Source organism: Glycine soja, chromosome 6 (assembly GCF_004193775.1).
Source record: "Glycine soja cultivar W05 chromosome 6, ASM419377v2, whole genome shotgun sequence".
In the NCBI taxonomy this organism is placed as follows: domain Eukaryota; kingdom Viridiplantae; phylum Streptophyta; class Magnoliopsida; order Fabales; family Fabaceae; genus Glycine; species Glycine soja.
Genome location: NC_041007.1, coordinates 14,355,513 through 14,374,685, shown reverse-complemented (window position 1 = coordinate 14,374,685; position 19,173 = coordinate 14,355,513). Strand labels below are relative to the sequence as shown.

General features: G+C 31.9%; 3 protein-coding genes across 4 annotated transcripts; all 3 read left to right on the top strand.

The window, feature by feature from the left end:
- The first annotated feature begins 4,371 nt into the window (after positions 1-4,371).
- On the top strand, positions 4,372-7,427 carry LOC114416216 (elongation factor 1-delta-like). The gene is made up of 8 exons (XM_028381081.1): positions 4,372-4,496; positions 4,756-4,868; positions 5,712-5,828; positions 6,110-6,197; positions 6,296-6,419; positions 6,523-6,636; positions 6,905-7,066; positions 7,198-7,427. Coding segments are annotated over exons 2-8 (693 nt in total). The 5' UTR covers positions 4,372-4,496; positions 4,756-4,782; the 3' UTR covers positions 7,200-7,427.
- A 2,498-nt stretch (positions 7,428-9,925) lies between these two features.
- On the top strand, positions 9,926-12,821 carry LOC114416211 (SWI/SNF complex component SNF12 homolog). Its single transcript, XM_028381076.1, has 3 exons — positions 9,926-10,050; positions 10,365-11,955; positions 12,474-12,821. The coding sequence occupies exons 2-3, from the start codon at positions 10,424-10,426 to the stop codon at positions 12,541-12,543; spliced, it is 1,602 nt and encodes a 533-aa protein (XP_028236877.1). The 5' UTR covers positions 9,926-10,050; positions 10,365-10,423; the 3' UTR covers positions 12,544-12,821.
- Positions 12,822-15,444: 2,623 nt separating this feature from the next.
- LOC114416209 (SNF1-related protein kinase regulatory subunit gamma-1-like) lies at positions 15,445-19,170 on the top strand. 2 transcript variants are annotated; one of them, XM_028381071.1, is made up of 6 exons: positions 15,445-15,908; positions 16,470-16,663; positions 17,253-17,411; positions 17,540-17,815; positions 18,325-18,488; positions 18,604-19,170. In XM_028381071.1, exons 1-6 carry the CDS (start codon positions 15,668-15,670, stop codon positions 18,899-18,901), a joined length of 1,332 nt encoding a protein of 443 aa, XP_028236872.1. In that variant the 5' UTR covers positions 15,445-15,667; the 3' UTR covers positions 18,902-19,170. The 2 variants fall into 2 exon arrangements, with proteins under 2 accessions (XP_028236872.1, XP_028236873.1); XM_028381072.1 differs by having other exon boundaries at positions 15,485-15,908; positions 16,491-16,663.
- Positions 19,171-19,173: the final 3 nt, after the last annotated feature.

Genomic DNA, 19,173 nt, shown 5'->3' with positions numbered 1-19,173 from the left:
CGTGCCTGCTTCTGAGTTCGGTGCACACTGCACAGCAACGCACGATGGGCGCATGTTAGTGTTGCGTTGTGGCCATTGATTCGGACAAGTTCGTTGCGCATTTTAGTGTGGCGTCTTACACTGCGCCTAGAGGGGGATATGCTTTGTTGTTCGACATTTCGAGCTACTCAAAGTTTTCTTTATATTTACGAGAAAAAAAACCAAAGGATAAGTCACTTCATCCTATTTATCGTTATTTTTACTTAAAAGTTTTTTAAGCTGAAAATTGAATTTTAGAAAGAAAAAAAAATCTTTCGTAAAGAATATTATTTCTTTAATGTAAGTGAGGAAAAAGACAGATTATGCTATTTTTTACAAGTAAAATTTAAAAACTTAAATTAGGTTTTAGCACTAATAAAAAATGATTAAAAAATTTGTATCTTATGTAATATTATGAAATTCACAAAAAAAAAGTGATGAAGAATCAAAATGAGTTTTTTCAATAAATATTCTCTTATATATTTTTTATAAAATAATAACCAGTTTTTACCATCAAATTTAAAATAATATATATATATATATATTATTTATCATTTTATTGATATAAAATATTTATCAACTTTAATGATTAATCTACAAGACTCAAACCTAGAATCATATTAGTCAACAACACCTTAAAATTTTATATAGTAAAAAAAAATTTGATAACATAAAGACACAATTTGTATTCCAATAATCCCTTGAAAAATTATTTCAATAATTATATTTTTTTTTACAAAATATTTTATTAATTACTTTACTTATTAAATAAAAAAGTATTAATTTCTAAGACATTTTTCAAAATCTTCCTGTTATTACTGTTTGTTTATATTTAGTAGATCATATAAAGAAAGTGCTAAATGTTTTTTTTTTTGCGTTTCAAAAACATAAAATGTATTAAATTTTTATTGAATATTTTTCATTAAATATTAAAAAATATATAAACGAATTATAGAGAGATATGATGTTGTTCTATTTGTTTAATATATTAGATTTATGGTGTTTTTAGAATTTGTTTATGTTATATCTAAGTGAAAAGTTTATTAAAGTGGATGTCAACATTTTAAATAAAAAAAAGGTTTGTTGTAGTATGCATTAAAATATATCTTAATACTTGGTGTGGGTAAAGTTCAAGGAAATGTTTTTCATTATAAGGTTTTGTGTAGAGGGCTTCACATTATTTGCTTTGGTTGTGAATGTTATGACTATGTCTTTTGGGAATATCCCAAGTCTCCTCCCCTTAATCCAGAAAAACCAATGTGGCACCCTCCACTTACTAACAATGCAACAATAGCCACAATTGAAGAAAGAGAACAAAATTTTTGTGCAATCAATCCATCACAATTATGAATTTCAAAATAATTATTACAAAATTAATATTTTATCATTTGTAAAAATTTATTATTGATAACAATGTAAAAAAATCATTGTGGGTGTATTCTAATTAAAATATTTTTTATTAACAGAATAGGAATGCATAAGAATGTGTTTTGCTTTTCCGTTTTTATAATTTTTCAAAAAAAGTATAAATAGGGAAAGAATATGGAATAATTCAAAGAAAAACATTAGTAATAGAACTTCGAAAGAAAAACTCATTTTCTATGGTAAATATATTTACATTAACAACCTTATTTTAAATTGAATTACACTTCGTTATTTGCACTAACAACCTTGTTTTGCAAGTTTAACATGTTCGTGAATAATCAACCATTGATGTTTAGATTCAATTTTGTAAACACAAGAAATCATAGTAAGGGGGTTAAATTGTATTTCAAATAACCTTTGCTAACATTTTTAAAGACTTTGTATCATTTGCTTATAAGACAGTGCAATATGCTTAAAAATAAGCTATTTTAAATCGCTTATGAGAATCTTTTTGTCTAACAACCATTAAAACAAATTTGAAAGACAATGTTTAACAAATATAAGATGAAAGGATAAAGGCTATGTCCAATGAAAAACCACAAAGTACCATTATAACTTAAACAAGTTACAAGTTTTTTTTTTTTTTTTTTCAGTATGTCTCTTCAAGCACAAACCTAAGTAGTATTACACTTACCTATCCAAGTAAACACCCAGGATTTTGCACGCGTTGAATTTTACAATTACACAAGATTGATACAATATTAAAGATAATAGTTCGGAGGAAACATAAAAATGTTAAGCTTCAGCAATTCTCTATCTCGTGTAAAACATCTAATGTATTTTTAGGAATTTTTCGAGCGTATCCATTGTTGCTAGAGAGGTTATTTGCTTGAAGTTTCTTTATGCATTGTGTTGTGTGAATACAACAGTTAGTGGGTGTCATTGAGATAATTATTCTCAATGTGAATAATGATTAGGCAAATGAAGGATAAATGAAGATCCTTTGACAATATCTTATTTCATATCGATTATACTGTAACAATTTTATATTAGTTACTTATAATGGCTAACAAAATAGTCCATAGACTAAACTTATAAATTACATTTGATTGAATTAGATATATTGCATTGTACATTATATTCTCATATATTTTAATTTAAAAAAGGGACTTACATTTAAATAAATTTAATAATTTAAGTAAGAGTTTGATTTTTATGTTTATAAAATATTTTTATTTTATTAAATTTTCAAAATCTCCACGCGAATTAATGACATGCAACAGACATTTAGGAATGCATCTTTTGTGACTTGTCAGGTTGAAGTTAGTAGTCTAGTTGACAATTTGTAAATCGTTATATGACTTAACCATTTTTGTATGGATTGACAATTTGAAATCACCAGTCATATGGGCAATCCGAGCAGATCATTGTATGCACACGGTCTGAGTAGCCACATAATAGATGTCTTCATATGCACTCAATTTACCAAAATTATATTCCATTAAATTAATTAATTTGTATATCTTTATTTATTTTACTAATTGCACCCTTTTATTTTTGTTACCTAAAAGGAAACTTTTGAAAGATGGTTTTAGAAAGCCTTTAAGCCTCCATAATAGTCAAATCAGCACTATTTTTTTTTTCCACCTTCATTTCACTTAGACCTAATAAGCCGTTGAACCGAAAAGCAGTCAAGGTAACACTTCACACATATCACCTAACCCTTTTACATTTTCTTTCTTACCCTTGGTTAGCTTGAGATCAAATAGGTAAAAAAAGAGACGAAAATTTGAAATTTTGTGTAGATTACACATTATTATTATACTACTTTAATTCAAATATTTATTTTTAATTATTTTCTCTTTTATTCCATTTCATACCATCAAACTTACCATTAAATTCCTTCCTACACATACAAGTGGTGATACTACAAAACACACGAACCTTCTCTCAGTCTCTTCTCACACCATTTTCTGGCTAAAAAACCCAGAAATGTCTTTCTTTTGCAAGTCCTAATTAGATTTCTTTGGAGCAATATTTAGAGGCAAATCCTATTCTTTTTTTAAAATAAAAGGAAAGAAAGTACTAAAAGAGATAAAAAAAGGGTTACCAAATAGAGTAAAAGCATGTTTGGAAATCTGTTGCAAAATTACGTTTAAAGCAAAAGTAATTTTGCCAATAGATCAGTCAAGATTCTTGCTTCTGCATTCATTTTACTTTTATCTATTGAATTTATATTAGAATGCGCCACAACATTTTCAATTACAAACTAAACATGCAGTGAATAGTGGCGGTATTTGCCTCAGGCTCGGGCTGAAGTGCAGCATCCAAGGGGTTGACATTTTATGTATGATCTGAACAATTTGACTTTTATGCGTTTTCTTTATGCCATTGCTTTTGCGTTTTTTTTGTTTGTGTTAATATATGCTTGGAGGGGAACGTTTCTGCAGGAGTGTTTTAGGTATGAAACAAAATTTTGTATTGAATATTTCCCTCTATAAAGAGGATTTTTATTTTTTCTTATATATAATATATTTTTGTGATTGAGAGCTTTTTTTTTGCTTGTTGAGCCAAAGGGGTTTGGTATCTTCAACATGTCAGGTTCTCAAATGTAGCCCCATTGCAGTGTTTCTTCTTCTCTGATATAGAGTGGGTGCATTTTGGAAGTTTTTACCAAAATGGGTTATTTTGCAAAATTAATTACCAAAGTGAGTGTTTTATAAAACTATTTACTTGTCATGGATGATTTAACAGGTAAATAGGTTTGTAAAACATCCACTTTGACAATTAGTTTTGTGAACTAATCCATTTTGGTAAAAAATTATGCATTTTGTTTCAGGGAGAGGTTATGTTTGGAAAAAAAATATAAGTAAATGGGGTTTTATTTAGCAATTGCCTAAAAAAGACATGGGTCATTGATCTATGCCTTGTGCTTGTTTAATGGGCTTTGGTCGAACGGTTTAGTGGATAATCCAATTTGATGGCCCGTATCCGAATTGGAAATTCGGGTTAGGGTTTCAGTTCCAAGCCAAAATAAAAAGAGATCATCACTCTCTAATTCCCACTATTTCCGTCTCTCGCTTGTGCTGCCTTCGTTTGCGTTTTTATCACAGGTAAGCAAGCTCCTTCGATTCACGATCTCTTCCTCTGAAATTTGTATTCCCAAAACCTATGCTACACTTTTCTATCTGAATTGCTGAATTCTCTTAACAAATTTGTAAATTTTGGGGTTTTCATGATGTTTTTAGTTAACTTCGCAATTTGAAGAATTCTATTAATGGGTTTTGGTTAAAGATCCATTTTTTCTTATTGTTTTTTGAAATTCTTACTGCTGCTATTGTAATCCATGTTAATGTTATGCATATTTTGCAGAGGAATTAACATATATATATAGCAAGCATGGCAGTCACACTCTACGACCTTAGCTCTTCCTCTGGGTTGAAGAAACTTGATGAGTACCTTCTCCCACGCAGTTACATCACCGGGTATGTCACTGCTTTTATGCTTCGTTTGTATGTTTTTTTTTTTTTTTTATAAATCCTCGTTTCTTAAGTGATAAACAAGCTTTAATGGCTATTACAGTATTAGGAATGCATAATATGTAAGAAAATCAGGCTTAATTACTTTGGCTAAAATTAAGGTAAGTTAGTTTTTCATACTGCTATCATTAATCAAAGATAAAAGGCGTATTTCCCTTTCAGTAGGATTGTGCTAAGCGTAAGGGAAAAATGTGTATTTTAAGCATTCACAAAGAAGCAGTGTATTTTTGAGCAATTATAGCTTGTATGAGGTTACATGCGGCTGCTATTTACCTGTTCTAACTGTTTTTAAAAGGGTATTGACATAATAATATTTCAATCATAGATGAGAAAGAGTCAGATTATGGCTTTGCTATTATTTGCTGCCTAATCTCTTTGACCAACCGAATAAATTCCTCAATAATCTATGACCCTTGTCAAATCAGAATTTCCCACTTTAAGAAAAAAAATTGCTATCTTGTTTCAAATGAGATAAAAAAAAAGAGACTAAAAATTGATTGATATTGTTTGTTTGAACAAGTATATAGTGCAAATTACTGATATAAATGTAGGGTAATTAACTTAAAGCTATAGAAAATTCCAGAGGGCCTATGATGAATATTTTAAGATCTTAGACAGGTTTATAAAATCATTGCTTGCTTTTTACATAATTTTGTTTGAAAAGAGAAATTGTGCAGCAGTTGATTTATGGTGGTTTATATTGGTAGGTTATATCAACTTCTATTATTTTTTTTTTCCTTTTCAAATCCTTATTTCTTATGTATTGTCCCTTTTGCATTTTCTTTTTAGGTACCAAGCTACAAAGGATGATCTTACTGTTTATGCAGCTTTGCCAACTGCTCCATCAGATGAATATGGAAATGTTTCCAGGTGGTACAAGCACATTGATGCTTTGTTGAGAATCTCGTAAGTTCACTTCCCATGACTTACATGCCAATTATATGTAATAGGTGACATGTAATTTAATGAATAATTAAACATAATAGTGTGATAGTTCGTGTTGGTGTCTTATGCAATGATTTTATCTTCTTGGATCATGGCATTATTTATTCTGTTGTGCTGAGATAGTATGATGATTTGGAGTGACTTAGTCATATTTTTCATTCGTTCATACTTTTTTTTTTTCAGTTACTATACTAATTTTCAGTTACTATTTTTTATACCTATTTTGTGTCTAAACTCTACAGTGGTGTTACTGGCGAGGGATCTGGTGTTATTGTTGAGGGATCTCTAGTTGCAGAGCCTGTTGCAACTCCCCCTGCTGCAGACACAAAGGCAAGTGTTTTCCTAATGGTTTCATGTTTTCTTTTCACTTTGTGTGTCTTAACTCAAATGGTTGGTTGATCTTTGACTGAATGCAACCTGTTCTTCAGGCTGCTGTTGCTGAGGATGACGATGATGATGATGTGGATTTGTTCGGTGAAGAGACAGAAGAAGAGAAGAAGGCAGCAGAGGAACGGGCAGCTGCAGTGAAGGCATCTACAAAAAAAAAAGAGTGTAAGTTTCTTTCTTGTCACTAATTATCTTTGAACTTTATCCTGTGCTCTCCTCCATATACCACTTTGCAATGGCATTGATTCTCTGTTGATTCCCTTTTCAGCTGGGAAATCATCTGTTCTGTTGGATGTGAAACCATGGGACGATGAAACTGACATGAAGAAGCTCGAAGAAGCAGTGAGATCTGTTCAGATGGAAGGGTTGCTTTGGGGTGCATGTATGCTATTTTTATATAAAAGTTCTTGTTTTGGCTTTGGTTATTGATATTTTTACATTTCTTGACTTCGTTATCCATTTTCATTCTGATCTACTTCATAAAATAGTTGAATTATAATATTCAATTTATTGTATTTGTAAATGTTACAAATGTTATTCATGGGTTTTTAGATAGAAGTTGTACTACTATCCTTTACCATTATGCTTGTATTCTGCTTATTATGGCTGTTCCATATTTGCCATTCTGACATTACTTATTTGTGCCCCAGCCAAACTTGTACCTGTTGGGTACGGTATCAAGAAACTGCAAATTATGCTTACTATTGTGGATGACCTAGTTTCTGTTGATACTCTTATTGAGGAACATCTCACAGTTGAGCCCATCAATGAATATGTCCAGAGTTGTGACATTGTGGCCTTCAATAAAATATGTAAGTATTTTTAGATGACTTTTCTTTATCCTTAGTAATTCCTAAAGTGGGTTTTGTATTTGTTGGCAAGATTCATATTTTTTTATATGGTTTTGCATCTTGTTATAACGCTACTTCATAACTTGTTACAGAAACTACAATTGTGGGACTTGGAGATCATGGCAACGGGAGGAATTGCAAGTTTTAAAAACTATGATATTGGGAAACTACCCTGAATTGAGAATTTTTGTCTTTAGAAACCCGCTTGTTATTTGTTTTTATATATCAGTCTTTGTGATGTCATCGGCTATTTGGATAATAATCATCTTTCCTTTGTTGTGTCATCCGTATTATTTGGATAGTAATCATTTTACCTTTGATGTGTGGCGTGTGTTCTTCCCCCCGGCCTTTAGTCGCAGATGTTGATTTAAGAAATCTTGAGAACTCACGTTACTCTAGTTTTAAATTTTACTTGCTGTGGGCCTGTGCTTTGCACAGTGCAGTGCCGGAGAGAGAAAAGAGAGATTTTAAATTGGTTTTAATACAAGTATAGTAATTTCATAAAGTTCAATCCCGCACATATCATACACACCTATTCCTAAAGGTGAAATTGTTTCTCTGACGAGGGAATGAAAAACTAGATTAGGTTGAATTTCTCTACCTATGTTTTAGCCCCTGTATAAATAGAAGTATTTGCTCTGGCTTCCTGACTTTGCTGTGCCTCACAGCAAATGGGATACTTTTCTCTGTTAAGAGAGAAAATGGTAAGAACGTGACCAACCTGAATCACTCATCTAATAAAAAGATTTTAACGGTTTGAATGGAATCCCCATTTACACCTTAAAAGCCATCTTTGCTTACACCTTACCGCTGCAAATAAAAGCCAATAGAATCATATTAGACAATCCATGCATACATTTTGCAGCAAAGAATAAGGAAAATCATCCATCCAATCCTCTTCTATTCAGCTAATTGGCTCAATCACCAGAGCATCAAGTATTTAAATATATAAACCTATTTTCATTTGTTAATTTTTTTAATTGACAAATTTAAATTATCTATTTTTTTAATACTCAAACAAACTTGTGCGACACATCAATATTATATCTCATTTTTAAAAGGGTATTTAAATTAATATTTCCCCCTCTATTTATGTTAATGTTATTATATATTGAATGTGTTATTATATATTGAAGTTGAACCATATATTTTTAAAAAATATGAAAAGTTAACACACATTAATTTATATATTCAAACATATTGATTTATGAACTTTTTAAGAAATTAATGTATTTAATATTTAAAGGTTAAAATTATGAACACATAATTCTTGAAAGTAGGGATAAGGCTTTATATTTTTTTTAAAATAATTGAAATATTCCAATTTTTCTTAAGAAATGAAATTGATACAAATATTTCTTTAAAATAAATTAAATAGAACACGTTAACTAAAATTTGTGGAATGGGATTAGATGCTTAAGAGTGTGTTTAATAAGCCTTTTTTCTAAGCTTTGATCAAATAGTATCTAGCATAAGACTATTTTCACATTAGACTAATAGGAAAAAATAAAAATCATTAATTATATATTTATAATCAATATTTAATACTATTGACCAAGTTAGTACAGTAAAACTCAACTCAAATATTATGGTTATAAAAAATGTTATATATTTAATTTATTTATTATTTTCGTCTGTTCTAAATTATTTTATATAAATCAAGAAAAAATGATAAAATAAATAAAAAAGAGTAGTAATTTATCAAACTAACATTAGTATTAATATTATTAATACATTCAAAAACTAAAGTAATACTTATTAAGGGTATTAGTAGTTTTTTAAATTAATATTACATTGAAAAAATAATATGACATTTATTTTAGGATATTTATTTTAAATACAATACTTATTTTAAGATAAAAGGAATAATTGCTATAAAGTTTTATGCCATTTTTTAAATAAAAAATTACATATTTTATATACTTTAATAATGACGATAAAATTTAGGCTGTGTTGGTTTCGTAGGAAAGAGAAGTGGAAAAAGTTACAAGAATGATGAAATTAAAGAAATGCACACTTTCATTCATTCGGTTGAGCAAGTCATAATAAAATGTGTAGGAAAATGATGGGGTTCATAGGTGTAGTTTTCTCCAATCTCCGCAAAATTAAGATGAAAGGCAAAGAAAAAATACAATAAAAATGTAAACTTGAGTGTTCCCAAATTTAACCCTATTATAGCTCATGAGATACACACCAGAACAATTACTTTTTTACATTCAATTAGGTTGTATTTCATATTCGCATGCTTTATAAAAAAACAAATACTGGAATATGTCTCCACCATATTTGATTATGGTTAAACCCTTATTTTACCAGCAAAATTGAATGTCTTTTGAAAAACAAATATTTGAATATACCTCCTTCAAATTCGATTATGGTTAAGTGTTTGTTTTATTAGCAAAATCAAATATGCCTTTTAAAAAAAATTGAATATGCCTCTTCCATATTTGATTATGGTTAAACCTTTGTTTCACTAACAAAATCAAACATGCCTTTGAGATAATTGATTTTGCAACTTGCTTGTTATAATGCATGTACAATGACAAATTAAAAAGATATTAAAGCAAAAAAAAAAAAACAAACAAACACATGATAAAATTGAAATTATATAAATGCTTGATTTAATTTTTTTTTATTAATCAATTTAATTCAACTCTTTTATCTCAACCCAACAACCTCGGTTTTCATTGGTTACCCTTTCATTTCTTTTCTTTCCAATGAACAACTAATCGGTAACTCAATTTTACTTACAAGAAACCTTGTCGCGCGTAATATGTGCGTTATTACAGTAAAGATAAAATAAAATAAATTAATTTAAACCACAACGTTGTGTTTTAAAACCAGCGAGAATGTTTGGGCATAAAAAGATGAAAAACGAGAACGAAAACTGAGCATGCAATCGATCCGACCAGTGATTTCTTCATTCGTTCAATTTCCGACCATCAGTAAGAAACTCTTCTTCCTCTTCTCTGTTTTTCTTTGTCTTTTTCTTCTGCAAAGAAACAACAACTATAAATCACAGTGCATTCCTTAAGTTTGATAAACCCAAATTCAATCTTTCCCGGTACGGTTCCAATTCTTGCATCTTCTTTACATGCATTGTATTTTCGTAGTTAGGGTTTTCGTTCTTTAAATTTTCTTGATGTTTTTCACATAAAAAATCGTTCCTTTTTCAGAACCCAGGGGTCCCCAGAGAGTCTCATTTATATCTTGTGATAAATGTTGTTCTGATTATTATTTTATAATATTTTAATTTCAGTTTAACTGAATTTGCGGGTGATTAAGATTCTGGTTTAGATCTTAGAAGCAGCAATAGGAATGAATAATCAAGCCAAGAATATTGCTACATCATCTTTGTTTGGTCATTCTGGAATGGCCCCACAACCACAACCACACCATCCTAACCCCATTCAGCAATGGAACCATCCAAACCCTTTACTCTCTCAGTCACAGTCACACCCTCAAACCCAATTCCATGGTCTGTTTCAGTTTTCAGAGCCCCAAAGTCAGGTCTTTGCACAAGCTCAGTATGCACAGGCTCAATTGCAGTCTCAGGCTGCACGTGCTCATCCACAAGTACCTCAAACTCTGCCTTTTGCTCACTTGCATAATCTAAAAACTAATACTGCTAATGGTGTATCAAGTCTGGGCACCGGAAGTGCCAAGCGAGCAACCCTAAAGCCCCCGTTGAGGTCTCACAATTCGTTGAATATGAACCAATCCACGCCGTTTAAGGCCACGGAGTTGACCCCAGCTGTTCTGCAAAAGAAGCAAATACCTGAAAAGGTGGCTGCGCTTTTGCCCGAGTCTGCTCTTTACACTCAGTTGCTTGATTTTGAGGCTCAGGTGGATGCTTCTTTGGCCAGGAGAAAGATTGATATACAGGAGACTAAGCTGCCTCCTCATGTTCAGAAAACTCTTCGTGTTTATGTGTTTAATACCTTCTCAAATCATGCTAAAATGGATGCTGATAATAGAAAGGCTGATGATGAATCTTGGTGGTCTCTCAAGATAATTGGAAGGATATTGGAAGATGGTGTGGATTCCATGTCAGGAATTTCACAGGGATCGAGCCCTTTGTACCCGAAGTTCTCTGCATTTTTCAAGAAAATTACCATACTCTTGGATCAAAGCCTTTATCCTGATAATCATGTCACTGTGTGGGATAGTGCTCGTTCCCCTACCCAACAGGATGGTTTTGAGGTGAAGAGGAAAGGAAACAAAGAATTTACTGCAGTGATTGCAATAGAAATGAATTATACACCTGACAAGTTTATGGTTTCACCACCACTGTCTAAACTTTTAGGGATTGAGGTAGAGACTCGCCCAAGAATAATAGCTACTCTTTCTAACTACGTGAAGTCCAGGAAGCTACAGATCCCAAATGACCCTTCATTCTTCATATGTGATCCTTCTCTACAAATGGTGTTTGGGGAAGAGAAGATGGATTTCACCATGGTTTCTCAGAAGTTAGCACAGCATTTGACACAACCACAACCTATACATATGGAGCATAACATCAAGCTTTCTGGACATTCTCCAGCTGTATCTGCATGTTATGATATACAGGTTGATGTGCCTTTTCCACTGGAAAAGGATATGTCTACATTCTTGGCAGGCTTTGAGAGTCAAAAAGAGATTGAAGCTTATGACGAGGCGATTCGCACCTCCTTAAAGAAGATCCAGGAGCATCATAGAAGACGAGCTTTCTTTCTTAGCTTTAGTCAGTCTCCAGCGGAGTTTATTGATACTTTGATTGCTTCTCAGAGCAAAGATTTAAAACTTGTTGCTGGAGATGCCAGCCATAATGTTCAAAAGGAACTTCCTTCTGAATTCTTCAATCAACCATGGTAAGCTTTATGATGACACTTGACATTATCTCTTTTTGTTGTGAGGTATATACATATCCATAATACACTTGTTTGTTTAGTATGGTTGTGACCTGAATGTGAGTATTCACTTGCTAAAGTTGAGAGTTTAATATGTTGGCAATCATACGCATAAAAATAAGAAGCTGCATCTATACCAGACACTTGTGTTAGACACAACTTGACACTTAGGAAGAAAAAATCAAGACATTTCATTTCAGATTTTGATTTGTCAGGTGTGTCCATTCTTAAGCTGCAACTGGTAGGAAATTGCAATACAATACCATAGTCCATAGGGCTTCACTATGAAATTGGTGCATAGATTATTTATCATACAGAGAAATTAGAAGTTATGCCATGGATACCCTGTAGGCTGTATGCCCCCTCTTCCTCCCAATCCTTAATTGATATATGTGTGATGTATGGCCACCAATAGTATATAATATTTTTTGTCAAAATATTTTCTAATTTGTTTGTGTTCTTTTTTATAATATCTTCAGGGTTGAGGATGCTGTCATTCGTTACTTGAACCGCAAATCTGCAGGAAGTGATGCTCATGGACACAACTGAGAAAACATTGTAGAGGTGGAGTTTCTATTTTTTGCTTTTTCTAACAACTCAATATACTTTCTTTTTGTAATCCTTGTTTGGAAAGGGAGTTTGAGTACCCAAGATGAGGAGTAGAAGAAAGGAAAGAATGTAGGACAAAGAAAATGTGTTTTACATAGTGAAAAGTCAAGGTGAGTGTGATCAGAAATTCTGTACAGAATTTCAGATAAAATATGTACTGATCTCTGGCTCATTTCGAGTTCCTTAAAGTCATGTTCTAACTTGTATGGCCGACTATATTTGAGAAGGTTGGAATTAACATTTATATAGAAAAGATATAAAAAACTAACCTAAGATATTTTGGTCGTGGAAGGAAAGACTAACTAGAAATGCTTATCAAATGAAAGATAGTTTAACTAAAATGATGATAGAGGAAGACTGAAGAAAATATTTAAATATCATTGAAACTAATTTAGTTTATTGGATTTATTAATTGTTTTTAATTTTGAACGAGTTCAGTAGTGACATTTGATCAATATAATTAATCCCATTAGGTGAAATAAAGCTTGGTTGCTATTGTCATTGTAAAAAAATATATTTTTTTAGAAACGTATTCCACTAGTCAATCTGATGCAGAGGAAGCTATCTCTGTACAGTGGAGCTTGTGAAGGAGTGACTAGATTTAAATAAGTTGGTATTAGTTTTAGCAAATTAACAGATGCTAAATATACATAATAGGAGCTATGCTAGGTGTCCTCTTATATAGGATATAGGTTGAGATGAGTCACAATCATGTAACAAAAGTTAAGCTGTTGTTTAGATCGAACTGCCCAAGAATTAAGGGAGAACCATTGGTGGGCTTGTTAATAGTGTGTTTGGATAACACTGAGAATCAATTATACTTCTAAAAATCATGATGGTTCCATGAAAAAGTGGAAATAATTATTTATTGTTTTACCTTCATGAACAAATAATCAATGATTTATCACAATGAACTTAATCCAAACACACTATAAGTGGGTTAGGCTGTAATCTTGGATATCCAGATACTTATGGGGGTTGATATTTATACAACATTTTCTTTTCTAGGTACGGTGCGTCTTTTGTTGTTGTTGTTGTTTCTTCCAAAATTCGATTTTAGCTTCTCCAAAACTGTTTGTTTTTGGTCTTTATTTTGAAATTTATGACTTCTGATTGCTTTAAATAACGCTTTATAGAAAGACAAAAAGTCGTTTAGATTGTATTTGAAAGACTAAAAGTGAAGCATTTCAAAATTAAAGGAACTGAAAACTGACACAATTTTAAAGGAACCAAAACGGAATTTTAAAAATTTTAGAGGAAAAAAAACATATTTTATTCAAATTCAAAATAGTGTAGATGGATAAAATGTTTTATAACCATGATTCAGCCTGAATCAAGTAAAATTTAGAACTCAAAATTATGAAAGGAAAGAAAAATCCTAACTAGAATGAAAGAAAGTGGATCAACCATTACCTTTGAGAATATGGCCCTGCACTTTTTGATTAAAAGGGAGAGGATTATCCATTAAAATTTACACATATTTTATTTGGGTCAACCTTATTCAAAATCTGGCTGTCACTTTTTGTTTTATTTGATTTATAGTTTGCAAAAATGAAATGAAATAAATAATTGCAGGAAATTTTTTCTTTGTGGATTTAGACCAACAACTCAAATGTTAACGGAAAATAATTTTAACTAGGCATATCATAAAATGATTTAAAATAAATAAAAAGAAGGGACAAAAGTAAAGGTTTCGAAAGAAAACGAGAAAAAACAACCCTTCCCTTTCTATAATCTAAAGTTACTAAATCAATAATTCGTCTTATTTTATTCTTCTATTTTACGCTAAATTAAGATTTTTTGGGTTTTGGATAACAATAACAATATCTTTCAAATTGTAGAAGTCAAGGGGAAAAGGACAAGAATAATATATTCTCGAATCAACTTAACGAATAGTAAATACCCGACTCATTTGTCCTCTTCTCAAATCAGCATAGTGATTATCCGACTCATTCATGTCATCATGCTTTGTTTAGATTTAGAGAATAAAGAATGCAAATGGAAAAGAAAGAAAATGTAATTGTTACTGCCTCCGTCTAAAATATAGGAGAAAAATGTTTCATATTAATTAAGAAAATTAGTTTTTTTTTAATTATTTTAAAAAATAATTAATTATATTTAATTTTTTATTAGAACTTAATATTAAGAATAAAACAGAATTATTAAATTAACACCTCAATTAAATAAAAAATATTTTAATAATAACATTAAACAATATAAAAGTAGTTAAAATCTTCTTATATTTGAAATAAAAAATTTGGTGTTTTTCTTTTTTATATTTTTTATGTGTATTTCGTGAATAAAACCAATCATTACTCTACCAGTACATTAAATTTGTACAAGAAATCATGTAATTATGAGAGAGATAAAAAATGTAAGAAAAAAACGATCTAACAAAAACTATAATGGAAATATATTAATCAATAATATATCGGCGCATTATTGTTGTTTTAATGTGCAAAAATAATTAAAGTATTTTTTTCCTAGGTTACCATGGTGTCCCCCAATCCACCCAAATTTTTTTTACACAAATTAAAAATTAAATATAATTCTTTTTAAATAAATCATTTTTACACATATGAATGCGAAATTTTATATAAAAATTTTATACAAATTAAAAATTAAATACCAATTTTCTTCTTAAATAAATTATTTTTATGCATATGAACGCGGAACTTTATATTACTACGTAAATCCTTTGGGTTAATTATCGTTAATTATCAAAGAATCGATTGGTGCATGTTAGCACGGCAAACCATTTTATTGTTGATAGTAATAAAAGATTGTGTCGGATGAGGATGTGTATGTGTGACAAAAAATAATGCAGATTTTGGATAAGCATGCCGCAAAACAACGTAGGACAAGACATTAGTATTACGTGGAGATGAAGCAGTTCATCACACACAACATGCACTCTCATCATAATCATCCACGCTTCTTCTGGTTCCAAAGTCAACGGATTATGTTCCATGTTTTTGAAATCCAACGGTGTTGATCTTAGGTGTAGGAAGTAGCTTGTGAAGTGTTTGCAGATTAAGTGTCCTTCTCTTCAGTTATTTATGGGATGTGTAAAGAGAAAAAAAGGATCATAATTAACTTGTTAGCATTGGCGTTACAGAGAGAGAGAGAGAGAGTTATTATGGTGACTATGGAAGAGAGTCCAAGGAGCCCAGAGGCGAAGCTGGGGTTGCGAGTGGAGGATCTATGGGACATTCAGGAACCACAGCTAAGTCCTGATGAGAAGTTCAATGCTTGCTTTGAAAGCATACCTGTCTCTGCCTTCCCTCCACCTCCTTCAAATCAAGGTACCGTTTCATTCTGTATTATCATACCTTATACAGTTGACTTGGCGGTTGAAGGAAGAAATATGAAGAGAAAGTCGTGGATTTTAATCTCTCCCACTAACAAAAACTAACAACAAACCGATAAAAAAAAACTGGATTATCACCCTCATATCACATATCAATTCTCAGCAAGGTTTTAAAAAATAGTTTGCTATTGTAATTTTGGCTGTCAAGGTTGTTGAAGTTATTACGACTGCAATTGTTGCTGTATTGACTGTATTTGTTTGCAGTTTTCTGCAATATCAAGCATCACGACAAAACTGTAACTACAATCACAATTTAAAAGCTTGGTTCTTAGGGATGACAAAAAAACAAAAACAAAAAAGGATTTTTATTATACCTACATGAAAATTAATCTCTAGTACTAGTATTTATTGACACTTGACACACTACCTGAATGATATTGGGCTGCTGAGATGATGTTGACGCTTATTTCTTCTCATAATATACCTTAGTATCTGTTATGCTATGCCCCTTTTATGTGTCTTTTCAATTTCAGTTTCAGAATGTAACATTTTTTAGGTTATAATTTTGGGTGTTCAGAAATTGAGATAAAATCAGATGCCACCCTAGCCGAGGCAGTAAAAATACTTGCAGAACACAACATTCTTAGTGCACCTGTGGTGGACGTAGATGCACCCAATGATGCCAGTTGGATTGACAGATATATAGGAATAGTTGAGTTTGCTGGAATTGTTGTTTGGATTCTGCATCAGGTTGGCATCTGAATTTGATTAATTTGTTACCTGCTTTAATGTCCAGCTTCCTCCTATCCCCTCTCCCCCAAAGACAAAAATTCGTTATATGAAAAATGATGTATATATAACTTATTTGCGGCTTTAGTTTAGAAAATTTCAGAAGTGAGCAATTTGGTAGAGAATGTAAAAGTAAAACATGCTAAAAAGACTGTCTAATTGAATGTAGTACAAGTATCATGTTTACCGTTAATTCAATATTCTGGTGGGGTCAGGGCAGGTCCAACAAAAAATGAAGCCTAAAATCAAAATGTGGGACCTTTTAGTCAAGATATGAAAAAAAATTTGCTTTAAAAAGTTAATAACATTTTTATTGGTGGACCTAAAACTTTAGTTTTGGTTGCTTTATCCTTAGGCCGACCTTGGGTGGGATGATGTGAATTTTGTTTATTGATTCTTGGTAGAAGGTTGATTTGATTGTTTCTTGCATGGTAAATGTTCAATTCAATCATGAACTGTTTGAAAAATGATGTTACCTGGTTGATCTTGAAGTGATTTTTGTTGGTACTTTTTTTTAACAATTCAATATGACAATCAATGCTGTTGAAAGTCTGAACCCACATCTCCAAGGAGTCCATCCGGTGGAGCTGCTAATACGGCTGCAGTGAATGGAATAACTTCTGAAGCATTAGGCCTTGAATCTGCTTCGACAACTTCAGGCAATTTCTTTGAGGATCTGACTTCTTCTCAACTATATAAGAACACCAAGGTTGTATATTAGCCTTATCAATGTAAACTAAGAACTGATTTTGTTTTAATTGGTTCTTGTTGCAGTTGTTCACTTAGTTTGATTTGATCTAATTTATTTATGTCAGTAGCTAATGCTTTAGCAAACAGGTTCGTGACATTTCAGGGTCATTCCGCTGGGCTCCATTTCTCGCTCTGGAGAGATCAAACTCATTTTTGACCATGCTTTTGCTGCTTTCCAAGTACAAGATGAAGAGTATTCCTGTGGTGGACTTGGGTGCAGGTCGAATTGACAACATTATTACACAGTCTTCTGTAATTCACATGTTGGCAGAATGTGCTGGTCTTCAGTGGTTTGAGAGTTGGGGAACCAAGAAACTGTCTGAAGTTGGTCTTCCCATGGTGACACCAAATCATATTATCAAGGTGAGTAACTATCTTAAGTTGAATTTCTGCATCATGGTGGGAAATAATGTACACCAGCTTATGCCTCACCTTAATTAGTAATAAAGCCCTTCCATATTGTAATGCGTCTGCTACAACACAAAAGGTTATTGGCATAACTATACAAAACCTCAATACTTTGCAATTATTCTAACGTTAGGCTTTCTTACAATATGCCATTGCCAATTGCCACAGCATACCAACTATAATACATTATGCCTTAAACCCTCACAAGACACTACTTCCTTTTCTGCATGTGTAATCAGTGTATAGGCATAAGTGCATACATCCCTCTACTTCGTTATATTACGACATACATCAAGCTTCTTAATGCATTGAAATGTGTCAAGTATGACAAAGGATTCTCATAATTCTAAAGCACAAGTTTCCCATATGTTTTATTAAGCTTATATAACTAGTACACTTTTCCCCATTCAAGTAGCTCACTAATCTTTATCAACTTAGTAATAGATGGGTTTCCTTGTTTTCAGGTTTACGAGGATGAACCAGTGCTTCAAGCATTTAAACTGATGAGGAAAAAGAGGATTGGAGGGTTGCCAGTGATGGACAGGGGTAGCAGCACGGCAATTGGTAACATAAGCCTGAAAGATGTTCAATTCCTCCTAACTGCTCCTGAAATCTACCATGATTATAGGTTTGTCAACACATTTCAACTGATAAATAAGAACTTCTTTATACAACACTACCATCTTTCTTTTTTATGTTCTATCCATTACATACTAATTATATATTCACACACTATGACACAGATCTATTACAGCAAAAGACTTCCTGACAGCCATTAGAAGCTACTTAGAGAAGCATGAAGGGGCCTTTCCAATGTCAGGTGACCTGATTACATGCAATAAGGATTGCACAATCAAAGAATTGATTCAACTGCTTGACCATGAGAAGATTCATAGGGTCTACGTTGCTGACAATGACGGGAATCTGGAAGGACTAATCACACTCAGAGATATCATCTCAAGGCTAGTACACGAGCCTCGTGGCTATTTTGGTGATTTCTTTGATGGGGTTCTCCCAATGCCTCCAAACAGCAGGGTTTGAAATGCTTTCAGGAAGAATAAGTTCTATTCCATAAGTAACAAATTGACGTGTTTCTCATCAGAGCTGACGACAAGATCCTAGCCCCTTTGTAACATCAGCACCTAGCACTTTGCAAGTTACTTGCTCTCGTTTTACCGTAGGTGAAACTGTGAAATTTTGTGTAAATTTTGACGTAATAATTTGGAGTTTTGGTCACATTTTTCTTTTGAACAAGTTGATCCTTAATCTCATGCTACTCTGCAATTAAAAGCCAGGGAACTTAACGGAAACAC

What these genes read in the sequence shown, in the direction of transcription:
- LOC114416216 (XM_028381081.1), top strand. Translation starts at nt 4,783, where the DNA reads ATGGCAGTCACACTCTACGACCTTAGCTCTTCCTCTGGGTTGAAGAAA. An exon ending in CCACGCAGTTACATCACCGG is followed by an intron (nt 4,869 to 5,711) that starts GTATGTCACTGC and finishes TTTTCTTTTTAG; the next exon opens with GTACCAAGCTACAAAGGATG. An exon ending in GATGCTTTGTTGAGAATCTC is followed by an intron (nt 5,829 to 6,109) that starts GTAAGTTCACTT and finishes TAAACTCTACAG; the next exon opens with TGGTGTTACTGGCGAGGGAT.
- LOC114416211 (XM_028381076.1), top strand. Translation starts at nt 10,424, where the DNA reads ATGAATAATCAAGCCAAGAATATTGCTACATCATCTTTGTTTGGTCAT. An exon ending in GAATTCTTCAATCAACCATG is followed by an intron (nt 11,956 to 12,473) that starts GTAAGCTTTATG and finishes TAATATCTTCAG; the next exon opens with GGTTGAGGATGCTGTCATTC.
- LOC114416209 (XM_028381071.1), top strand. Translation starts at nt 15,668, where the DNA reads ATGTGTAAAGAGAAAAAAAGGATCATAATTAACTTGTTAGCATTGGCG. An exon ending in TCCACCTCCTTCAAATCAAG is followed by an intron (nt 15,909 to 16,469) that starts GTACCGTTTCAT and finishes AACATTTTTTAG; the next exon opens with GTTATAATTTTGGGTGTTCA. An exon ending in GAAATCTACCATGATTATAG is followed by an intron (nt 18,489 to 18,603) that starts GTTTGTCAACAC and finishes ACTATGACACAG; the next exon opens with ATCTATTACAGCAAAAGACT.